The 21,859-nt window shown below is 45.9% G+C and overlaps 1 protein-coding gene across 1 annotated transcript in view; it reads right to left on the reverse strand.

Moving 5' to 3' along the window:
- Positions 1–120: 120 nt before the first annotated feature.
- The window catches only part of CS (citrate synthase), a 34,559-nt gene continuing 12,820 nt past the window's right edge, over positions 121–21,859 (reverse strand). The window contains exons 2-11 of the mRNA XM_039471757.2: positions 19,155–19,205; positions 17,879–17,986; positions 14,940–15,005; positions 14,279–14,410; positions 13,828–14,016; positions 6,254–6,453; positions 3,728–3,857; positions 3,503–3,604; positions 2,010–2,219; positions 121–1,681 (exon numbers count right to left, since the gene is read on the reverse strand). Coding sequence (XP_039327691.1) covers positions 1,511–1,681; positions 2,010–2,219; positions 3,503–3,604; positions 3,728–3,857; positions 6,254–6,453; positions 13,828–14,016; positions 14,279–14,410; positions 14,940–15,005; positions 17,879–17,986; positions 19,155–19,205 — 1,359 coding nt within the window. The 3' untranslated portion in view covers positions 121–1,510. The remainder of the gene's footprint in view (positions 1,682–2,009; positions 2,220–3,502; positions 3,605–3,727; positions 3,858–6,253; positions 6,454–13,827; positions 14,017–14,278; positions 14,411–14,939; positions 15,006–17,878; positions 17,987–19,154; positions 19,206–21,859) is intronic.

Below are 21,859 nucleotides of genomic sequence, written 5' to 3' on the forward strand. Positions count from 1 at the left end.
ACCCACCTTGGCCTCCAAAGTGCTTGGATTACAGGTGTGAGCCACCACGCCTGGCTGGTAGCCAGATTCTTTACCTCATAATAAAGATTCTTCCAGGCCTTATTTAATAGCAGGCTCAAGCATTGTTAATAAAAACATTTATTTTGCATTTTATACAGAACAACCTGAAGTCTGCACCATGACTTGACAGTTACCCAGGGGTTTACAGTGTGTCCAACTCAAGTGCGGTTCTGGGACTGGGGATCCACACAAACACAGGCAGGAGTCTGGAGAGAAGATAGGGGCACAGCAGGAGTGTATCTCAATCCTTTCTCAAAGAAAAGGCAGTAGAACATTGAGTTGCTGAAAACCTGTGCAAATGGGGCTTCTAAAACAAACATTGTACTGTGAGCTCTCAGGGAAGAGGGAGAAAAAGGATGCTGATAAATAAGGAGGCATCTTCTTGAGGCAGGGGATGAGGAGGGAGGCTTACTATTTTAATGCCCTCAGCCCCAGTACCTGATAATCAGAGGAGACCATGTTCAATCTTGAATCAATTCTCTGTTCAAAAAGAGGTGCTAACAACCCAGGGACTAGACTCTGAAAATAACATGCTGGTTATTCCTGAGTCCCTGCTCTATGCCTCACAGCATATTAAAAGATGGGGGTCTGGGGACTGGGGAGGCCAGAGGGTAGTGGCTTTCATTCTATGGAAGTAAAAAACTTAGTTCACATTAAGCACTGATAAAACCCAAGGACTGGGACCACAGATCTGTTGAGAGGTCTCTAGTACGGACCAAGAGGGGAGGTCCAGAACATCCTCAGCTTGAGGTGCAATAGGTGTAAAGTCTGGGAGGAGGTGAGTATTAAAGTAATGGGAAACAGAACACTCCCAGACCTTAATTTTAATTGGATAATTTTAAAAAAGAAATCAAACATTGGGTGCCAGTCACAACAAATGCCATGCCTTTTATGGTCACTTGGTCACATAAAAAAATTGCCAAAGCATGTCCAGCAAACCAATAGGTCTTGCTAGGAGGTGTTTGAGTGCATGGGAGAGGGCCAAGGGGCTTGGTACAGCTGACTATCCATCATGATTCCTATGGAAACAGAAGGGGCAGAGTCCTGGTTTACTGGCTTATTGAGGGCTTGGCAGAGAAGAAGCAAAAGCTCCAAAGTGATTGCAGATTCTCTGTAACCAGCTTTGACCCATGGAAAGAGGAGCCAGATTCTCACTCTAGAGATAGTGGGGGGGCCAAACCTAACTCATACCACATGCATTAGTCCTGGCCATCCTCCAGGGCCACCCCTATGATGGGCAACTCATACCAGGCAGGGAAGAGGGCTGATTAGGGAACAAGGGATCATTTTTCATCTTTTAAAGTCTTAATTTATATTTTAACCTCAAAGACATTATCAGTGCCTCAGATATAATTTAATCTTAAGTCTTTAAAGGCCCCCTGAAACAAAAGTATACTCTTTATTTAGGCTTCCTCACTTTCTAGTAGTCACTTTCTCCCAGTCTCCGGTTTTACCCTGACTTAGAGTCCACAAACTTCATCAGACCCTCTGTGCTCATGGACTTGGGCCTTTCTAGAGGGAAGCCTAAGGCTCGGCTCCAGATGAGCTGTGCCAGTACACCCAATGCGCGTGACACCCCAAACAGGACCGTGTAGTAATTCATTTCCGTCATTCCATAGTACTGTAAGGTAAAAGAGAAAAAGGTTTTGTGTAAGGCAGAGGCAGTGACATGTACAAGTCCTGGGTGATAGAAACCTTAAAAGCTCAATTATCCCTTTTTCTCCAAGGACTTACCCACTCAACCTTAAATAGAAATGACACTGCGAAAAGTATAGCAATTGGGATTCTGAAAAGAGAACAACCCCAACCCCAACCCTGTCATATTAACTTTATCAAAAGGCTCTGTGAGGGAGGTCCTTGCTCTGATAGGAGTTAGTTGACTTTGTGCATGGCAGATAACAATAGGGTTTGGTACAAAATAGAGGGAAAAGAGGGAAAGGAGGACTTACCTGAAGCAGCACCCCACTGTGAGCATCTACATTGGGCCAAGGGTTCTTGGCCTTACCCTGCTCTAAAAGGACATTGGGCACAATCTTGTATAGCTGAGCAACCAACTTAAACATGGGGTCATTAGGCAGGTGTTTCAGAGCAAACTCTCGCTGACAGGTATATCGTGGATCAGTCTTTCTTAGTACTGCATGGCCATAGCCTGGAACAACCTGTAAAGAATGAGGAAAAAAGTATTCTCAGTAGAAATTATTTTATTTTTTGAGACAGGATCTCGCTCTGTCACCCAGGCTGGAGTGCAGTGGCATGATCACATCTCCCGGCAGCCTCCCAGGCTCAGGCAATCCTCCCATTTTAGCCTTCCAAGTAGCTGGGACCAGCACACCAATACACCTGGATTTTTTTTTTTTTTTGGGGGGGGTAAAGATGGGGTCTGGCCGGGCACAGTCACTCACACCTGTAATCCCAGCACTTTGGGAGGCCTATGCGGACAGATCACCTGAGGTTGGAAGTTCGAGACCAGCCTGATCAACATGGAGAAACCCTGTCTCTACTGAAAATACAAAATTAGCTGGGCGTGGTGGCGCATGCATGTAATCCCAGCTACTTGGGAGGCTGAGGCAGGAGAATCACTTTAACCCAGGAGACAGAGGTTGTGGTGAGCAAAGATTGCGCCATTGCACTCCAGACTAGGCAAAAAGAGTGAAACTCTTGTCTCAAAAAAAGAAAAGAAAAGAAAGATGGGGTCTCTGTTGCTCAGGCTAGTCTCAAACTCATGGGCTCAAGCCATCTATCCACCCTGGCCTCCCAAAGTGCTAAGATTATAAGCCTGAGCCACCACACTCAACCTATTCTTATTATTTATTTATTTTTTTTAGAGACAGGGTATTACATTGTTGTCCTGGCTGGAATACAGTGGCTATTCATAGCAGTGATCTTAGCACCCTGCAGCCTTGAACTCCTGGCCTCAAGCAACCCTCTTGCGTCAGCCTCCCAAGTAGGTGAGAATACCGGGGTCCATGCCATTGTGCCCAGCTAGAAGTTATTTTCTAAATAAATTCTTCTAGGTAGATAAATGGAAAAAGAAAAAAAAAATCTCTAATTTAGAGACCTCTTTCATTCTTGTCTTCTTGAGATGGAGTCTGGCTCTGTTGCCCAGGCTGGAGTATAGTGGCATGATCCTTGGCTCACTGCAACCCCCGCCTCCTGGGTTCAAGCAGTTCTCCTGCCTCAGCCTCCTGAGTAGCTGGGATTCCAGGCGCCTGCCACCATGCCCAGCTAATTTTTTGTATTTTAGTAGAGACGGGGTTTCACCATATTGCCCAGGCTAGTTGCAAACTCCTGAGCTCAGGCAATCCACCTGCTTCGGCCTCTGTAAGTGCTGGGATTACAGGCGTGAGCCACCACGCCTGGCCCATTCTTTTCTTCTTAATTCTTCCAAATTGCAGAACTTGGGTCTTGGTTTCTTTCCTAGTCGTTAAGCATCTCTGCTTACCCGTCCTGAGTTGAGTGTGTTCCAGATGTAGTCTCGTAACTTCTCATCTGACACATCTTTGCCAACTTCCTTCTGTAGCTGTGTTAGCCAAACAAGCACTTCCTATGGGAAAGGTTTAGGGAAAAAAGGAATGTTAATACATATGCCAGGAGAGAATGCCAAGATCAGAAACAAAGGATGGGGTAAGGAAAACATGTATTGAGAAAATAAAAAGAATAGTCTTACCTGGTTTGCCAGTCCATGGAGAGGTCCTGCCAGCCCGTTCATGGCTGCTGCAAAGGACAGGTAAGGGTCTGAAAGGGCACTGCCCACCAAGTGGCTGGTATGGGCACTTACATTGCCGCCCTCATGGTCACTGCAGGGAAGAAGGGAGAGCCAAGGGGAGAAGGGGCAGATTATGGAAGCCTTGCTGTTCTCTTATTTGTCACTTACTAGCCTAGTTATGGGCTCATGCCAGCCTATACCCAGTCAGTTATACCTAAGCTCTTGTATAAGACATCCTAAGACCAGGCGCAGTGGCTCATGCCTGTAATCGCAGCACTTTGGGAGGCTGAGGTGGGTGGATCATAAGATCAGGAGTTCAAGACCAGCCTGGTCAAGATGGCGAAACCCTGTCTCTGCTAAAAATACAAAAATTAGCTGGGTGTGGTGGCACGTCCCTGTAGTCCCAGCAGCTTGGGAGGCTGAGACAGCAGAATAGCTTGACCCTGGAAGGTGGAGGTTGCAATGAGTGAGATCCATGCCACTGTATTCCAGCCTGGGCAACAGAGCGAGGCTCTGTTTCCAGAAAAAAAAAAAAAAAAAAAAAAGGGCCGGGCGCGGTGGCTCAAGCCTGTAATCCCAGCACTTTGGGAGGCCAAGGCGGGTGGATCACGAGGTCAAGAGATTGAGACCATATTGGTCAACATGGTGAAACCCCGTCTCTACTAAAAATACAAAAAATTAGCTGGGCATGGTGGCACGTGCCTGTAATCCCAGCTACTCAGGAGGCTGAGGCAGGAGAATTGCCTGAACCCAGGAGGCAGAGGTTACGGTGAGCCGAGATCATGCCATTGCACTCCAGCCTGGGTAACAAGAGTGAAACTCCGTCTCAAAAAAAAAAGACCTCCTAATCTTGGCTGGGTACAGTGGCTCATGCCTGTAGTCCCAGCACTTTGGGAGGCCAAGGCAGGTGGATCACAAGGTCAAGAGATTGAAACCATCCTGGCCAACATGATTAAACCCCATCTCTACTAAAAATACAAAAATTAGCTGGGCGTGGTGGTGCACACCTGTAGCCCCAGCTATTCGGGAGGCTGAGGCAGAAGAATCACTTGAATACAGGAGGGGGAAGTTGCAGTGAGCCGAGATTGTACCACTGTACTCCAGCAGTCTGGTGACAGGGGCGAGACTCCATCTCAAAAAAAAAAAAAAGCCGGACGTGGTGGCTCAAGCCTGTAATCCCAGCACTTTGGGAGGCCGAGGCGGGTGGATCACGAGGTTAAGATATCAAGACCATCCTGGTCAACAAGATGAAACCCCATCTCTACTAAAACTACAAAAAATTAGCTGGGCATGGTTGTGCGTGCCTGTAATCCCAGCTACTCAGGAAGCTGAGACAGGAGAATTGCCTGAACCCAGGAGGCGGAGGTTGCGGTGAGCCAAGATTGTGCCATTGCACTCCAGCCTGGGCAACAAGAGTGAAACTCCATCTCAAAAAAAAAAAAAAGGGCCGGGCGCGGTGGCTCAAGCCTGTAATCCCAGCACTTTGGGAGGCCAAGGCGGGTGGATCACGAGGTCAAGAGATCGAGACCATCCTGGTCAACATGGTGAAACCCCGTCTCTACTAAAAATACAAAAAAATTCGCTGGGCATGGTGACACGTGCCTGTAATCCCAGCTACTCAGGAGGCTGAGGCAGGAGAATTGCTTGAACCCAGGAGGCGGAGGTTGCGGTGAGCCGAGATCACGCCATTGCACTCCAGCCTGGGTAACAAGAGTGAAACTCCGTCTCAAAAAAAAAAAAAAAAAAAAAAAAGGCATCCTAATCCTATTACCAGCTTTTGTTCACTAATCCACAGAACTAGAGAGGTTACTGGGTTACTGGTTGATGACGCCTGTATGCTCTGCTCCCTGACGCCAACCCTAGCTTTAATAGAAACTGCCCAAAGAGGGAGCTCCTGGAAAGCTGAAGGACCATCTAATGTGAACAGCTAGTACCTTTTCCCAGCCAGAAGCACCATCTTTTTTTTTTTTTTTTTTTTTTGAGACGGAGTTTCGCCCTTGTTACCCAGGCTGGAGTGCAATGGCGCGATCTCGGCTCACCGCAACCTCCGCCTCCTGGGTTCAGGCAATTCTCCTGCTTCAGCCTCCTGGGTAGCTGGGATTACAGGCACGCACCACCATCCCCAGCTATTTTTTTTTGTATTTTTAGTAGAGACGGGGTTTCACCATGTTGACCAGGATGGTCTCGATCTCTTGACCTTGTGATCCACCCGCCTTGGCCTCCCAAAGTGCTGGGATTACAGGCTTGAGCCACCGCGCCCGGCCCCAGAAGCACCATCTTGTTCTTAGCATGGTTATGGTAATTTCTTTAGGCCTCCTTACCTTCCTTACTAGACCCCTTTCTTGCCTTGTATCATCCTTTATGCCACATTTCTGTCTCCTTGCTGCCTACCATCTGTTCCCAGAAGATAAGAACATAGAGGAGCTTTAAAAAAAATTTCCCACCAATTGAGGCATCTGGTGGCTGTGACTGCTGGGCCTAGCTTACCTGTGGATGGTGAGGTATAGGCGCATGAGCTCAGTGAACTGAGCATCAGTATAGCCTAACATGTTGGTGAAATTGTGGGACCAGTCCAGCTTAGAGTCAATGGCCCCAATACCACTGCCTTCTCTGTAGAGATTTCGGTAGATCTTTGCTGCAACACAAGGTAGCTTTGCGATTAGATCCATAGAGTCTTCATAAATCAACTGACAGGAGAAGAACAAGATGGAGAAAAAAAAGGAAACATCAGCAAAGAAGAATTAGGCAGGGATATTGTCTGTTCTCCATGAACTGGGACATTTGGGTTGATGGTTAGTTACATAGCGGGTTGTTTAGAGTATGTTTGAAAGCATAGGATAACAGGCCGGGCGCGGTGGCTCACGAGGTCGAGAGATCGAGACCAACCTGGTCAACATGGTGAAACCCCGTCTCTACTAAAAATACAAAAAATTAGCTGGGCATGGTGGTGCGTGCCTATAATCCCAGCTACTCAGGAGGCTGAGGCAGGAGAATTGCCTGAACCCAGGAGGCGGAGGTTGCGGTGAGCCGAGATCGCGCCATTGCACTCCAGCCTGGGTAACAAGAGCGAAACTCTGTCTCAAAAAAAAAAAAAAAAAAAAAGAAAGTATAGGATAACAATCATAACCATTTAACTGAATAACTATTATGACCCAGGCACTAAGTGATTTGTAATACTATCTAACGTACACTAAAACGTTATTCCCGGCCGGGCGCGGTGGCTCAAGCCTGTAATCCCAGCACTTTGGGAGGCCGAGGCGGGTGGATCACGAGGTCGAGAGATCGAGACCATCCTGGTCAACATGGTGAAACCCCGTCTCTACTAAAAATACAAAAAATTAGCTGGGCATGGTGGCACATGCCTGTAATCCCAGCTACTCAGGAGGCTGAGGCGGGAGAATTGCTTGAACCCAGGAGGCGGAGGTTGCGGTGAGCCGAGATCGCGCCATTGCACTCCAGCCTGGGTAACAAGAGCGGAACTCCGTCTCAAAAAAAAAAAAAAAAAAAAAAAAAAACGTTATTCCCAATGCTTACTACTACAAAGTATATAATGACTGCCATTTTACAGATGAGGGAACTAAGGCTCATAGTATCATAGTATTAGGTTAAATGCTAAAGTCAGGTTTGAACTCTGATATGTTTTTTTGTTTTTTTTTTTGAGACGGAGTTTCGCTCTTGTTACCCAGGATGGAGTGCAATGGCGCGATCTCGGCTCACCACAACCTCCGCCTCCTGGGTTCAGGCAATTCTCCTGTCTCACCTTCCTGAGTAGCTGGGATTACAGGCACGCGCCACCATGCCCGGCTAATTTTTTGTATTTTTAGTAGAGAGGGGGTTTCACCATGTTGACCAGGATAGTCTCAATCTCTTGACCTCGTGATCCACCCGCCTTGGCCTCCCAAAGTGCTGGGATTACAGGCTTGAGCCACTGCGCCCGGCCTTCTGATATGTTTTTGAGACAAAGTTTTGCTCTTGTTGCCCAGGCTGGAGTGCAATGGCATGATCTCAGCTCACTGCAACTTCCACCTCCCAAGTTAAGCGATTCTCCTGCCTCAGCCTCCCGAGTAGCCGGGATTACAAGCATGCGCCACCAAGCCTGGCTAATTTTGTATTTTTAGTAGAGATGGGGTTTCTCCATGTTGGTCAGGCTGGTATTGAACTCCCGACCTAAGGTGATCTGCCCACCTCTGCTTCCCAAAGTGCTGGGACTACAGGTGTGAGCCACTGCACCCAGCCCTCTGATATGTTTAATCATGATCTTTTTCACTATGCCATGACTTTACATTTAATGTGTTAAGACATTAGGTTTTGAGGCCGGGCATGGTTGCTCATGCCTGTAATCCCAGAACTTTGGGAGGCTGAGGTGGGTGAATCGCTTGAAGCCAGGAGTTTGAGACCAGCCTGGCCAACATGGTGAAACCCCGTCTCTACTAAAAATACAAAAATCCGCCAGGTATGGTGGCACAGGCCTATAATCCCAGCTACTCGGGAGGCTGAGGCATGAGAATCTCTTGAACCCGGGAGGCGGAGGTTGCAGTGAGCCACGACTATGTCACTGCACTCTAGCCTGGGTGACAGAGCAAGAAGATTCTGCCAAAAGAAAGAAAGGAAGAAAAAAAAAAAGACATTAGGTTTTACAGCAGGGCACAGCGGCTCATGCCTATAATCCCAGCAGTTTGGGAGACTGAAGTGGGCATTTCACTTGAGGTCAGGAGTTCAAGACTAGCCTGACCAATATGGTGAGACCCCCATCTCTACTAAACATATAAAAATCAGCTGGGCATGGTGGTGGGTACCTGTAGTCCCAACTATTGGGAGGCTGAGACCGGAGAACTGCTTGAACCCAGGAGGTGAAGGTTGCAGTGAGCCGAGATCACACCACTGCACTCCAGCCTGGGCCACAGAGCAAGACTCAGTCTCAAAAAAAAAAAAAAAACACACACACACACACAAAAACAAAAAACCAAAACCAAAACAAACCAAAACAAACTGATGTCTTTTCTTTTTTTTGAGACTGAGTCTTGCTCTGTGGCCCAGGCTAGAGTTGAGTGGCGCAATCTCGGCTCACTGCAACCTCCGTCTTCTGGGTTCAAGCAATTCTCTGTCTCAACTTCCCGAGTATGCGGCTTTACAGGTACCTCCACCTGGCTAATTTTTTTTTGTATCTTTAGTAGAGTCGGGGTTTCACCATCTTGGCCAGGCTGGTCTTGAACTCCTGACCTCCTGATCCACCCGCCTCAGCCTCCCAAAGTGCTGGGATTACAGGCATGAGCCACGGCACCCAACCGACACTAGGTTTTAATAATTAATTCTCTGTTCCATCTTCCAAAGAAAATACACTATATGTGCCAAGGGTCAAACACTAAGTATTCAATTATTATTTAATAACAAAGGCTTCCATTCTTGTTTTGTTTTGAGAAGGAGTTTCACTCTTGTTGCCCAGGCTGGAGTGCAATGGTGCATTCTTGGCTCACGGTAACCTCTACCTCGTGGGTTCAATCGATTCTCCTGCCTCAGCCTCCTGAGTAGCTGGGATTACAGGTTCAAGCCACCAAGCCCAGCTATTTTTTTTTTTGTATTTTTAGTAGAGATGGGGTTTCACCATGTTGGTCAGGCTGGTCTCGAACTCCCAACCTCAGGTGATCGGCCTGCCTCAGCCTCCCAAAGTGTTGGAATTACAGGCGTGAGCCACTGCGCCTGGCCAAGGCTTCCATTCTTTAAGCACTTACTGTGCAATGGTACTGTGCCAGATATATTATTTGCAGTATTACCTTTTCTTTTCTTTTTCTTTCTTTTTTTTTTTTTTGAGACGGGGTTTCGCTCTTGTTACCCAGGCTGGAGTGCAATGGCGCGATCTCGGCTCACCGCAACCTCCGCCTCCTGGGTTCAAGCAATTCTCCTGCCTCAGACTCCCTAGTAGCTGGGACTACAGGCGTGTGCCACCATGCCCAGCTAATTTTTGTATTTTTAGTAGAGACGGGGTTTCACCATGTTGACCAGGATGGTCTCGATCTCTTGACCTTGTGATCTACCCGCCTCGGCCTCCCAAAGTGCTGGGATTACAGGCTTGAGCCACCGCACTCGGCCTACCTTTTCTTTTCTTACAATAATCCTATAAGGTAACATATACCTCATTTTATAGGTTAGGAAATTGGGGCTTAGCTAAGGTACCTTGCACAAGGTTACTCATGTAGGTAAGAAGCATTACCTAGCTTACATTAACTTATGCCACTTTTTTTATTTGAGACAGAATCTTGACCTGTCGCCCAGGCTGGAGTGCAATGGCATCCAGCTCACTGCAACCTCCGCCTCCCAAGTTCAATCGATTCTTGTGCCTCAGTCTCCTGAGTAGCTGGGATTACAGGAGTATACCACCATGCCCGGCTAATTTTTGCATTTTAGAGACAGGGTTTCACCATGTTGGTCAGCCAGTCTCAAACTCCTGACCTCAGGTGAACCATCTACCTTGGCCTCCCAAAGTGCTGGGATTACAGGCGTGAGCCACCGCACCTGGCCCATGCCACTTTTTAAGAAAATAATAAATAAAAAGCATGTATTTTTGGATTTTCTTTTGAGACAGAGTCTTGCTCTGTCACCCAGGCTGGAGTGCAGTGGTTCTATCTCATCAGCTCACTGAAACCTCAGCCTCCTGATTTCAAGCAATTATCATGCCTCAGCCCCCAAAGTAGCTGGGATTAATTTTTGTATTTTTTTGTAGAGATGGGGTTTCACCATATTGGCCAGGCTGATCTCAACCTCCTGACCTCAAGTTATCTATCTGCCTCGGCCTCCCAAAATGCTGGGATTATAGACATAAGCCACCACGCCTGGGCTACTAGCAAAACTTGATCTGTCAGCTACTTTACAAATTTGACTAAGTTTAACAGCTTAAAACTACTTCACAATTAAATAGCTGGTTGCATCAGAGCAATCAATCTTCTTGTTCTGAGTGACCTTAAGTCAATCAGAGAGGCCTAGAAGCTAGTTAAACTCTTCAAGTCAAGAGATTACTCATCTAGAGTTAGTGGAAGAAATGTGTGCATAAGATCATCCTCTTAAGGTATATGTTAAAAAAGCTCTTTAAAAGCTCAATAAGGCTGGGCGCCGTGGCTTACTCCTGTAAACCCAGCACTTTGGGAGGCCGAGGCAGGCAGACCATGAGGTCAGGAGTTAGAGACCAGCCAGGCCAACATAGTGAAACCTCGTCTCTACTAAAAATACAAAAATTGGACAGGCATGGTGGTGGGCACCTGTAGTCCCAGCTACTCGGGAGGCTGAGGCAGGAGAATCGCTTGAACCAGGGAGGTGGAGGTTGCAGTGAGCCAAGATTGTGCCATTGCACTTCAGCCTGGGCAACAAGAGCAAAATTCCTTCTCAAAAAAAAAAAAAAAAAAAGTTCAATAACCAGCTAAATGCTGTCACATAATTCTACTTAGATAGCTCATAATTACATTAACCAAGGCAAAGAACTGAGCTGAACTAGTGTGGCTGACCTTTGGAAGAGATACAAGATGTGGCAGCAAGAACACCAAGCCCTACTTAAAATTAAAGCAGTTCCTGGTGCTAATGTTTGCACAATGTGAACTTATTCGAGACACATCCTAAGGCTGACAAATACATCTGTTTGCTTACAAATAATCTTGGAAAGATTAGCAAAGTCTTGTAATACAACATGTTTACCTTCGAGCCTTAGATAGTATCTCATAAAGAGATGATGGCAAGTCAAGTAATGACTGTACGCTGAAATACAGGTCCTGCTAAGCAGGGGAATACAAAATTCATTTTAGTGATTCAATAAAGGATAGTGTTAAGCATGCAGCGTATCTGGGTGCCTAGGAAGTATCTTATAGGCATCTAACATAAAGTATCAAGAAGCCTCCTACCTCATGATAGTAAAGATAAGTAAAACTGTAAGTAGTAACAGACACTTTTCTTTTTTTTTGAGATAATCTCTCTGTTGCTCAAGCTGGAGTGCAGTAGCACAACCATGGCTCACTGCTGCCTCTCGACCTTTCAGCTCAAGCAATGCTCCCGCCTCCTGAGTAGCTAGCTGAGACTACAAGTGCATGCCACCCTGCCTAGCTAATTTTTAATTTTTTTTGTAGAGACAGGGATCTCACTATCTTCCCCAGGTTGGTTTCTAACTCCTGACCTCAAGTGATCTGCCCACTTTGGCCTCCCAACATACTGGGATTACAGGTGTGAGCCTCTAAAATGAGGCTGGGTGCAGTGGGTCACGCTTTTAATTCTAGCACTTTGGGAGGTTGAGGTGGGAAAATCACCTGTGTCTAGGAATTCAAGACCAGTCTGGGCAACATAACAAGAAGACAGCAAGATGTTTGTTTAGACAGCTAAATAAAAAATTAACTAGGCATGGTGGTATGTGCCTATAGTCCTTGTTACTTGGGAGGCTGAGGCAGGAGGATCACTTGAGTCCAGGTGTTTGACATTACAATGAGCTATGATTGCACCACTGCATCCTGGCCTGGGTGATAGAGATGTATTTCTAAAAAAATAAAAATAAAAATAAAAATAAAAACGGCTGGGCATGGTGGCTCACACTTGTAATCTCAGCAGTTTGGGAGGCCAAGGCAGGCAGATCACTTGATGTCAGGAGTTTGAGACCAGCCTGGCCAACATGGTGAAATCCTGTCTCTACTAAAAATATAAAAATTAGCCAGGTATGGTGGCATGTGCCTGTAATCCCAGCTACTCGGGAAGCTGAAGAAGCAGAATTGACTGAACCTGGGAGGCGGAGGTTACAGTGAGCTGAGACTGCGTTACTGCACTCCAGCCTGGGTGACAGAGCGAGACTCCATCTTAAAAAAATAAACAGGCTGGGTGCGGTGGCTCACGCCTGTAATCCCGGCACTTTGGGAGGCCGAGGCAGGTGGATCACGAGGTCAGGAGATCAAGACCATTCTGGCCAACATGGTGAAACCCCATCTCTACTAAAATACAAAAAATCAGCCAGGCGTGGTGTCATGTGCCTGTAGTCCCAGCTACTCAGGAGGCTGAGGCAAGGGAACGGCTTGAGTCCAGACTATACCACTACATTCCAGCCTGGTGACAGAGTAAGATTCCATCTCAAAATAAAATAAAAAAACAAACAAAATAAAAATAAAAAAGAAAATGAAAAGCAAAATATTAAGATTATATGACCTTTTGTACCTGCTGATGTGTGCAGGTACATATATACACATTCATTTCACCTAAAGCATTTATAAGTCTTTATAATTAAATCTTTTAGGAGGTGTGAATATGTATATTTTGCATCATTCTGATACTAGCCCCCTAATGCCAACCAAGTTAATATCATTTTTTTTTATATTTCAGAGACGGGGTTTCACCATGGTAACCAGAATGGTTTTTATCTCCCGACCTCGTGATCCGCTCACCCTGGCCTCCCAAAGTGCTGAGATTACAGCTCACTGCAACCTCCACCTCCCAGGTTCAAGTGATTCTCCTGCCTCAGCCTCCTGAGTAGCTGGGATTACAAGTGTGAACCACCATGCCCAGCTAATTTTTATATATATATATATATTTTTTGAGACGGAGTTTCACTCCTTACCCAGGCTGGAGTGCAATGGTGCGATCTTGGCTCACCACAACCTCCGCCTCCTGGGTTCAGGCAATTCTCCTGCCTCAGCCTCCTGAGTAGCTGAGATTACAGGCACGCACCACCATGCCAGCTAATTTTTTTTGTATTTTTAGTAGAGACGGGGTTTCACCATGTTGACCAGGATGGTCTCTATCTCTTGACCTCGTGATCCATCCGCCTTGGCTTCCCAAAGTGTTGGGATTACAGACTTGAGCCACCGCGCCCGGCTAATTTTTGTATTTTTAGTAGAGATGGAGGTTTCACCATGTTGGTCAGGCTGGTCTTGAACTCCTGACCTCGTGATCCGCCCGTCTTGGCCTCCCAAAGTGCTGGGATTACAAGCATAAGCCACCGTGCCTGGCCAATTTTCCTAAAGAGTCTACATTTTTTTTCCCCTCCCTTCATACTCAAGTTCTTTGACTCCCCATCACATACCCTTTAAACCACCCAAATTTCCTACCTCCCAGTACTTGGTTCGGCTGATACCCTCTGAATAAGCTCGGGCAAAGTTACTTTCACTGTTGAGGGCTGTAACGGCTGCACTGAGCTGAGACATAGGGTGTAGATTGGTGGGAAAGTTGTCCAGCATGGTGACCACATGGGAAGGCAGAGCTGCCCTCTTTGCCCACTCTTTTGAGAGCCAAGATACCTGTGGAAAGAGACAGTGCTCAGAATACCAGCAAGGACAAGGAAGGAGAAAAATAAAAAAGGACAGTGACATCTGAGTAAAGAAAACCCAAGACAGTTCAACCCAATCCATTTACACACCAGAACTCTGCTCTGATTTCCTCCCCTGACTACACATCTCTATTAACTACCATCCTTGACCAGATTAGCATTAATTATCTGAGATTTGAGAAACGAAATGAAGAAGGGGAATGAGAAGAGCTCATAACATCCTTCTGCTTTACCTGTTCTTCTGTTGGGATCTGTCCAGTTACCAGCAGCCAAAATAAGCCCTCGGGCAAGGGTTCTTCCCCACCCTTAGCCTTGGGCAGCAGTTTTTGGCATTCAGGGATACTATAGCCTCGGAAACGGATGCCCTTGAGAGAGAAGAGAGAGAATTACAACTCAAGTTTTATTTATTTTATTTTTTATTTTTTTATTTTTACAACTCAAGTTTATTAGTCTGGAAGTTACACAACTGACTGGTCCTACTCATCACACCTTACAACAAGTTAGAGTAGAACTTTTGAACATTAATTATTATTTTTGTAGAGGTAGGGGACTTGATATTTTGCTCAGACTTGTCTTGAACTTCTGGCCTCAAGTAATTCTCCCACCTTGGCCTCCCAAAGTGCTAGGATTACAGGGGTAAGCCACCATACCTAGCCCAGAATAGAACTTTTAAAGCCTAAAGCTTCACATAACTTACCTCTGGTTTTGTACTTTTATTTTTATTAGTTGATATATTTAAAAGGTAAACTGGTTCTTCAGTTATTCCATACATCTGTGTTCTCTACCTAAGCTAGGTGCTCTGTTTTGTGTTTACCCTTATTGGTCTAATCCATGGTTTGCATAATCATTGTACAAACTCAATGAGTATTAGTAATTGACATGAAGATATCTTACCTCATCAGGATCAAGAACTGATGTTTCATAGACCAATCCCTTCATGCCTCTCATGCCACCATACATCTAAAGAGGATAAAGAAAAAAGGAAGCAGCAGCTGTGGCTAGTAGTCAGAATGATTCAGTCTAGAACTTGTTAGAGCTTCATGGGATCTGGGAGATAAAATTTATTCTCTGACCTGTAAGACGTCACTTGGTGAGAGATGTATGAGGAGTCAGCTTACTAAAGAATTAAACTTTGTGGCTGGGCATGGTGGCTGACGCCTGTAATCCCTGCACTTTGGGAGGACGAGGCAGGTGGATAACCTGAGACCAGGAGTTTGAGACCAGCCTGGCCAACATGGTGAAACCCCAACTCTACTAAAAATAAAAAATTTTGCTGGGCATGGTGGTATATATGCCTGTAATCCCAGCTACTTGGGAGGCTGAGGCAAGAGAATCGCTTGAACCCAGGAGGCAGAGGTTGCAGTGAGCCAAGATCATTCCATTGCAGTCCAGCCTGGGTGACAAGAGAGAAACTCTGTTTCAAAAAACAAAAAACAACAACAAAAAAAGGAAACTTTGTGGCCAGGTGTGGTGGGGCTCATGCCTATTATCTTAGCACTCTGGGAGACTGAAGAGAGGATCACTAGAGCCTCTCATAGTCTGTCAGTCAGGCTGAAGTGCAGGGGCAGGGGCGCAATCACAGCTTACCATGCCTAGACTTGCAGTCTCACTCAGGTGATCGTCCCACTTCAGCCTCCTGAGTAGCTGGGATTACAGGCATATGCCACCATGTCTGGCTAATTTTTTGCATTTCTTTCTTTTTTAAGAAATGGGGTTTTGCCATATTGCCCAACCTGGTTTTTTTTTTTTTTTAGCCAGTCTCACTGTGTTGCCCAGGCTGAAGTGCAATGGCATGATCTTGGTTCACTGCAACCTCTGCCTCCCTGGTTCAAGCAATTCTTCTGCCTTAATCTCCCAAGTAGCTTGGATTACAGTTGCTTGCTACCACACCTGGCTAATTTTTGTATTTTTAGTAGAGACAGGGTTTCACCATATTGGCCAGGCTCATCCTGATCTCCCTGACCTCAGGTGATCTGCCCAACTCAGTTGTAGGCATAAGCCACTGCACCAGGTCTGGAAACAATTTTTTTTTTTTTTTTTTTTTTTTTTTGATACAGAGTTTCGCTCTTGTTACCCAGGCTGGAGTGCAATGGCGCAATCTCAGCTCACTGCAACCTCTGCCTCTCGGGTTCAGGCAATTCTCCTGCCTCAGCCTCCTGACTAGCTGGGATTACAGGCACGTGCCACCATGCCCAGCTAATTTTTTGTATTTTTAGTAGAGACGGGGTTTCACCATGTTGACCAGGATGGTCCCGATCTCTTGACCTTGTGATTCACCCACCTCGGCCTCCCAAAGTGCTGGGATTACAGGCTTGAGCCACCGCGCCCGGCCTGGAAACAAAATTTTTAAAGTTGAGAAGTCACTTTCTTTCTTTCTTTCCTTCCTTCAATGAAATTTTTCAAGTTGAGAAGTCCCTCCCTCCCTCCTCCCTTCCTCCCCTCCCCTCTCGTCTCTTTTCTTTTCTTTTTTTGGAGATAGGGTCTCCCTCCATTGCCCAGGCTATAGTGTGGTGGCATAATCATTGCTCACAGCAGCCCTAAACTCTTGGGCTCTTAGGCTCAAGCAATCCTCCTGCCTCTGCCTCCCTAGTAGCTGGTACTCCAGGGGCATCCCACCATGTCTGGCTAATTTTTAAATTTTTCTTTCGTAGAGATGGTGTCTTCCTTTGTTGACCAATCTGGTTGTGAACTCCTGGCCTCAAATGATTCTCCATCTGCAGCCTCCCAGAATGCTGGGATAACAGGCACACCCAGTCTACTACCTTTCCTTTTTTTTTTGAGACGGAGTTTCGCTCTTGTTGCCCAGGCTGGAGTGCAATGGCGCGATCTTGGCTCACCGCAACCTCCGCCTCCCGGGCTCAGGCAATTCTCCTGCCTCAGCCTCCTGAGTAGCTGGGATTACAGGCACGCGCCACCACGCCCAGCTAATTTTTTGTATTTTTAGTAGAGACGGGGTTTCACCATGTTGACCAGGATGGTCTCGATCTCTTGACCTCGTGATCCACCCGCCTCGGCCTCCCAAAGTGCTGGGATTACAGGCTTGAGCCACCGTGCCCGGCTAGTCTACTATCTTTCTTTAATATTTCTGCCTCTGAAAAAAAAAAAAAAAAAAAGAAAAAGGCCGGGCGCGGTGGCTCAAGCCTGTAATCCCAGCACTTTGGGAGGCCGAGGCGGGTGGATCACAAGGTCTCTTGACCTTGTGATCTCTTGATCGAGACCATCCTGGTCAACATGGTGAAACCCCGTCTCTACTAAAAATACTGAAAATTAGCTGGGCATGGTGGTGTGTGCCTGTAATCCCAGCTACTCAGGAGGCTGAGGCAGGAGAATTGCCTGAACCCAGGAGGCGGAGGTTGCGGTGAGCCGAGATCGCGCCATTGCACTCCAGCCTGGGTAACGAGCAAAAACTCCATCTCAAAAAAAAAAAAAAAAAAAAAATATATATATATATATATATATATATATATATATATATATTTCTGCCTCTGTTTGATTCCTTTTCTTACTGTATTTCATTTTTTTTTCTCCTGCCCACTTAACCACTCCCCAACATACCCTACCCTCAAATTCCAACCAATCAAAGCAAACAGAATGAGTTCTATTCTAGGAGAAGAGGATGGAGACCAATAGTTAAAAACTGTTAAGAAACTATCACCTGAGCTGCTCAGAATCTGAAGGTTGGGGAAAAGTTATCCTAAAGCTAAAGTCATCCTAAAGCTGTCCTAGAGGGCCTATGGGATAGAATGCTTTTGAATAGCCAGTAGAGAGAATGGTACTTTTGTTGAAGCACATTACAGAGCTACTTTTCCCAGCCGAAGCCACACAACTCTTACCATGTCCACAGTGATTTGGCCCACCACTGTCTTGCCATGTTGTTGCCGGAAGGTCTTAATTCTGGCCTGCTCCTTAGGTATCAAGTCAGCCAATATGTCTTTCAAATTCTAAAAAGAAAAGTAGAAGGACTAAGCAAAGGTCTAAACGTTTGTTAGATTTCCTGCAAAGCAGGTATATGAAGAGTTTGCTTTATAGAAGCTGGCTTTTTTTTTTTTTTTTAAGACGTAGTCTTGCTCTGTCACCTATGCTGGAGTGCAGTAATGTGATCTTGGCTCACTGCAACCTCTGCTTCCCTGCTTCAAGTGATTCTTCTCCCTCAGCCTTCTGAGTAGCTGGGACTATAGGCACCTACCACCACACCCGGCTAATTTTTTTGTATTTCACTGTGTTAGCCAGGATGGTCTCAATCGACCTCAGGTGATCCACCCGCCTTGGCCTCCCAAAGTGCTGGGATTACAGGTGTGAGCCACCACGCCTGGTTGAAGCTGGCTTTCTTTATCTGCCAGGAAAGTCTAGCCAACTACTCTGCATAAATGAGTGTAAAAGAATTAGGAAGGGGGGAGGAAGGAATGGGGATTTAATGTTTAATGGGTATAGTTTCTTAGTTTGGGCAGATAAAAGTTCTGGAGATGGGCCGGGCGCGGTGGCTCAAGCCTGTAATCCCAGCATTTTGGGAGCCCGAGGCGGGTGGATCACGAGGTCAAGAGATCGAGACCATCCTGGTCAACATGGTGAAACCCCGTCTCTACTAAAAATACAAAAAAAAATTAGCTGGGCATGGTGGCGCGTGCCTGTAATCCCAGCTACTCAGGAGGCTGAGGCAGGAGAATTGCCTGAACCCAGGAGGCGGAGGTTGCGGTGAGCCAAGATTGTGCCATTGCACTCCAGCCTGGGTAACAAGAGTGAAACTCCATCTCAAAAAAAAAAAAAAAAAGTTCGGGAGATGGATAGTTGCACAATAATGTAAACACACTTACTGCCACTGAACCATATACTTAAAAGCGATTAAAATAGTAAATTTCATATTATGTATATTTTACACTATTTAAAACATTTAAAAGAATTAGGCAAATGATTGATATTCCCATCTCATTATATAATGGAGTAAATTATTCTTAAATAGTAGTATAATAATAATGGCAACTATAACAATAACAATAATAATAAACAGTCTCAGGAAATACTCAGGATAAATAAGAGGCCAGGTGGTTGCCAAATCCTCTGTCCCCAGGTCAGGGTGCCCAATGATTCTTAGTCTTCTTTTCCAAACCTTACCGTGGAAGAAGCACTGGCATGCCGAGCAGCAAGAACAAGACAAGATGCATTCTGCAAAGCAAAAAAGAAAGCCTTACATAACTCCCTCCTTTGTACTAACAAGAAGGAATTACAGTGACTCAACCTCTTTCTCTTCATCTTAGCCTCTTAGGGCAATTTTATATAAGAAAGCTGTAAAAGGCCCTCAACAGTTTGGAAAGAGTTACCACTATGGAGACAGCAAGAAGTTTAACTCTGCTTTTTTCATCCATAGCTTCACTAGCATTCCTTGAAGACAGTTTCTTTCTCATCATCTGGCTTCCAGAGCTGGGCAGTATCAATATTTCTGAGTAACCCCCAAGAAAACAAATGAGGAAACTGAGTAATTATTTAACACGGCTGGTAAAGATCTCTCCTGCACCTAGCCTTTTGACAGAACTTCTTTAGTCTAGGAAAGACCACAGGCAGAGGGCAGCCTTTCACAACAGTACTTCTGACCCTCCTGGAAAAAGCACAGACTATCTGCAAAGAAGCTAACTCATTAGCAGAAATGGAAACTTGCAACGTTTCTAAGAGTGTCAAAAGAAAATAATTAGTTTGGCTATGCGCAGTGGCTTATGCCTGTAATCCCAGCACTTTGGGAGGCCTAGGCGGGTGGATCACCTGAGGTCAGGAGTTCAGGACCAGCCTGGCCAACATGGTGAAACACTGTCTCTACTAAAAACACAAAAATAGCTGGGTGTGGTGGCAGGTGCCTGTAAGCCAGCTACTCAGGAGTCTGAGGTGGAGAATGGCTTAAACCTGGGAGGTGGAGGCTGCAGTGAGCTGAGATCATGCATTGTACTGCAGCCTGGAGACTGGGCAATAGAGCAAGACTGTGTCTCAAAAAAATAATCATAATTAGCTTAGCTAGCTTCATGCTTTTCTATGTGTACAGGTAGTTTTCTTTCTTCCTCAAAGAAAAACTACATCTATGAGAAGATTGTCAAGTTGCAATAAAAGTTTAACACCAACTTTGTGGGTTTTTTTTTTTTTTTGGAGACAGTTTCTCTGTTGCCCAGGCTGGAGTGCAATGGTGCAATCTCGGCTCATCGTAACCTCTGCCTCCCGAGTTCAAGTGATCCTCTTGCCTCAGCCTCCCAAGTAGCTGGGACTACAGGCTGGCGCAACCATGCCCGACTAATTTTTTATTTTTATTTTTAGTAGAGACAGGGGTTCACCATGTTGGCCAGGCTGGTCTCAATCTCCTGACTTCAGGTTATCTGCCCGCATGGGACTCTCAAAGTGCTGGGATTATGGGCATGAGCCACCGCACCCAGCCGTACACCAATTTAGAAATAAAATGACCAATCAGATTACGAAGAATAAGGCCTGAGGCAAGGAAATTAACTTTTCTGTGCTAGATTTTTTTTTTTTTTGAAGATGGGGTTTTACCATGATGGCCAGACTGGTCTTGAACTCCTGACTTCAGGTGATCCACCCACCTTAGCCTCCCAAAGTGCTAGGATTACAGGTGTGAGCCACCGCGCCTGGCCTCTATGCTAGATTTTGAAAACAAATTGAGATAATAAAATTAGGCCTAAATTTCCTGCTCTATAAAATGGTGCTAATACTCACCACACAGCTCACAGGATAGTCCTGTGATAATTCAATTACAGTGGATGTAAAAGTACTTTGCAAACTTAGAAGATTACACACACAAATAAACTAATCCCGGAGCAAGTCTGCACCTTTCCTCCCTTTGTCAAAAGACCAGAGATACCTTTTCTAGTAACTACTGCACTGCTCTCTGTGCAAAATATTGCTACATGCCCAGGGTGATGAGTTCTATCGGGCTGAAGGCTTTTTAGAATTTTTTATTTTTATTTATTTATTTATTTATTTATTTATTTATTTTTTTGAGACGGAGTTTCGCTCTTGTTACCCAGGCTGGAGTGCAATGGCCTGATCTCGGCTCACCGCAACCTCCGCCTCCTGGGTTCAGGCAGTTCTCCTGCCTCAGCCTCCTGAGTAGCTGGGATTACAGGAACGCGCCACCATGCCCAGCTAGTTTTTTTTGTATTTTTAGTAGAGACGGGGTTTCACCATGTTTGCCAGGATGGTCTCGATCTCTCGACCTTGTGATCCACCCGCCTCAGCCTCCCAAAGTGCTGGGATTACAGGCTTGAGCCACCGTGCCCGGCTATTTATTTATTTATTTATTTTCTGAGACAGAGTCTCACTCTGTCACCTAAGCTGGAGTGCAGTGGTGTGACCTTGGCTCACTGCAGCCTCCATCTCCTGGGTTCAAGTGATTCTCGTGTGTCCGCCTCCTGAGTAGCTGGGATTACAGGCACGCGCCACCATGCTTAGCTATTTTTTCTATTTTTAGTAGAGACAGGGTTTTACCATGTTGTCTAAGCTAGTCTCAAACTCCTGACCTCAGGTGATCCACCCACCTCAGCAGTTTTTAGAATTTTTTTTTTTTTTTTTTTTTTTGAGACGGAGTTTCGCTCTTGTTACCCAGGCTGGAGTGCAATGGCGCGATCTCGGCTCACCGCAACCTCCGCCTCCTGGGTTCAGGCAATTCTCCTGCCTCAGCCTCCTGAGTAGCTGGGATTACAGGCATGCGTCACCATGCCCAGCTAATTTTTTGTATTTTTAGTAGAGACGGGGTTTCACCATGTTGACCAGGATGGTCTCGATCTCTCGACCTCGTGATCCACCCGCCTCGGCCTCCCAAAGTG

This window comes from Saimiri boliviensis, chromosome 7 (assembly GCF_048565385.1).
Source record: "Saimiri boliviensis isolate mSaiBol1 chromosome 7, mSaiBol1.pri, whole genome shotgun sequence".
In the NCBI taxonomy this organism is placed as follows: domain Eukaryota; kingdom Metazoa; phylum Chordata; class Mammalia; order Primates; family Cebidae; genus Saimiri; species Saimiri boliviensis.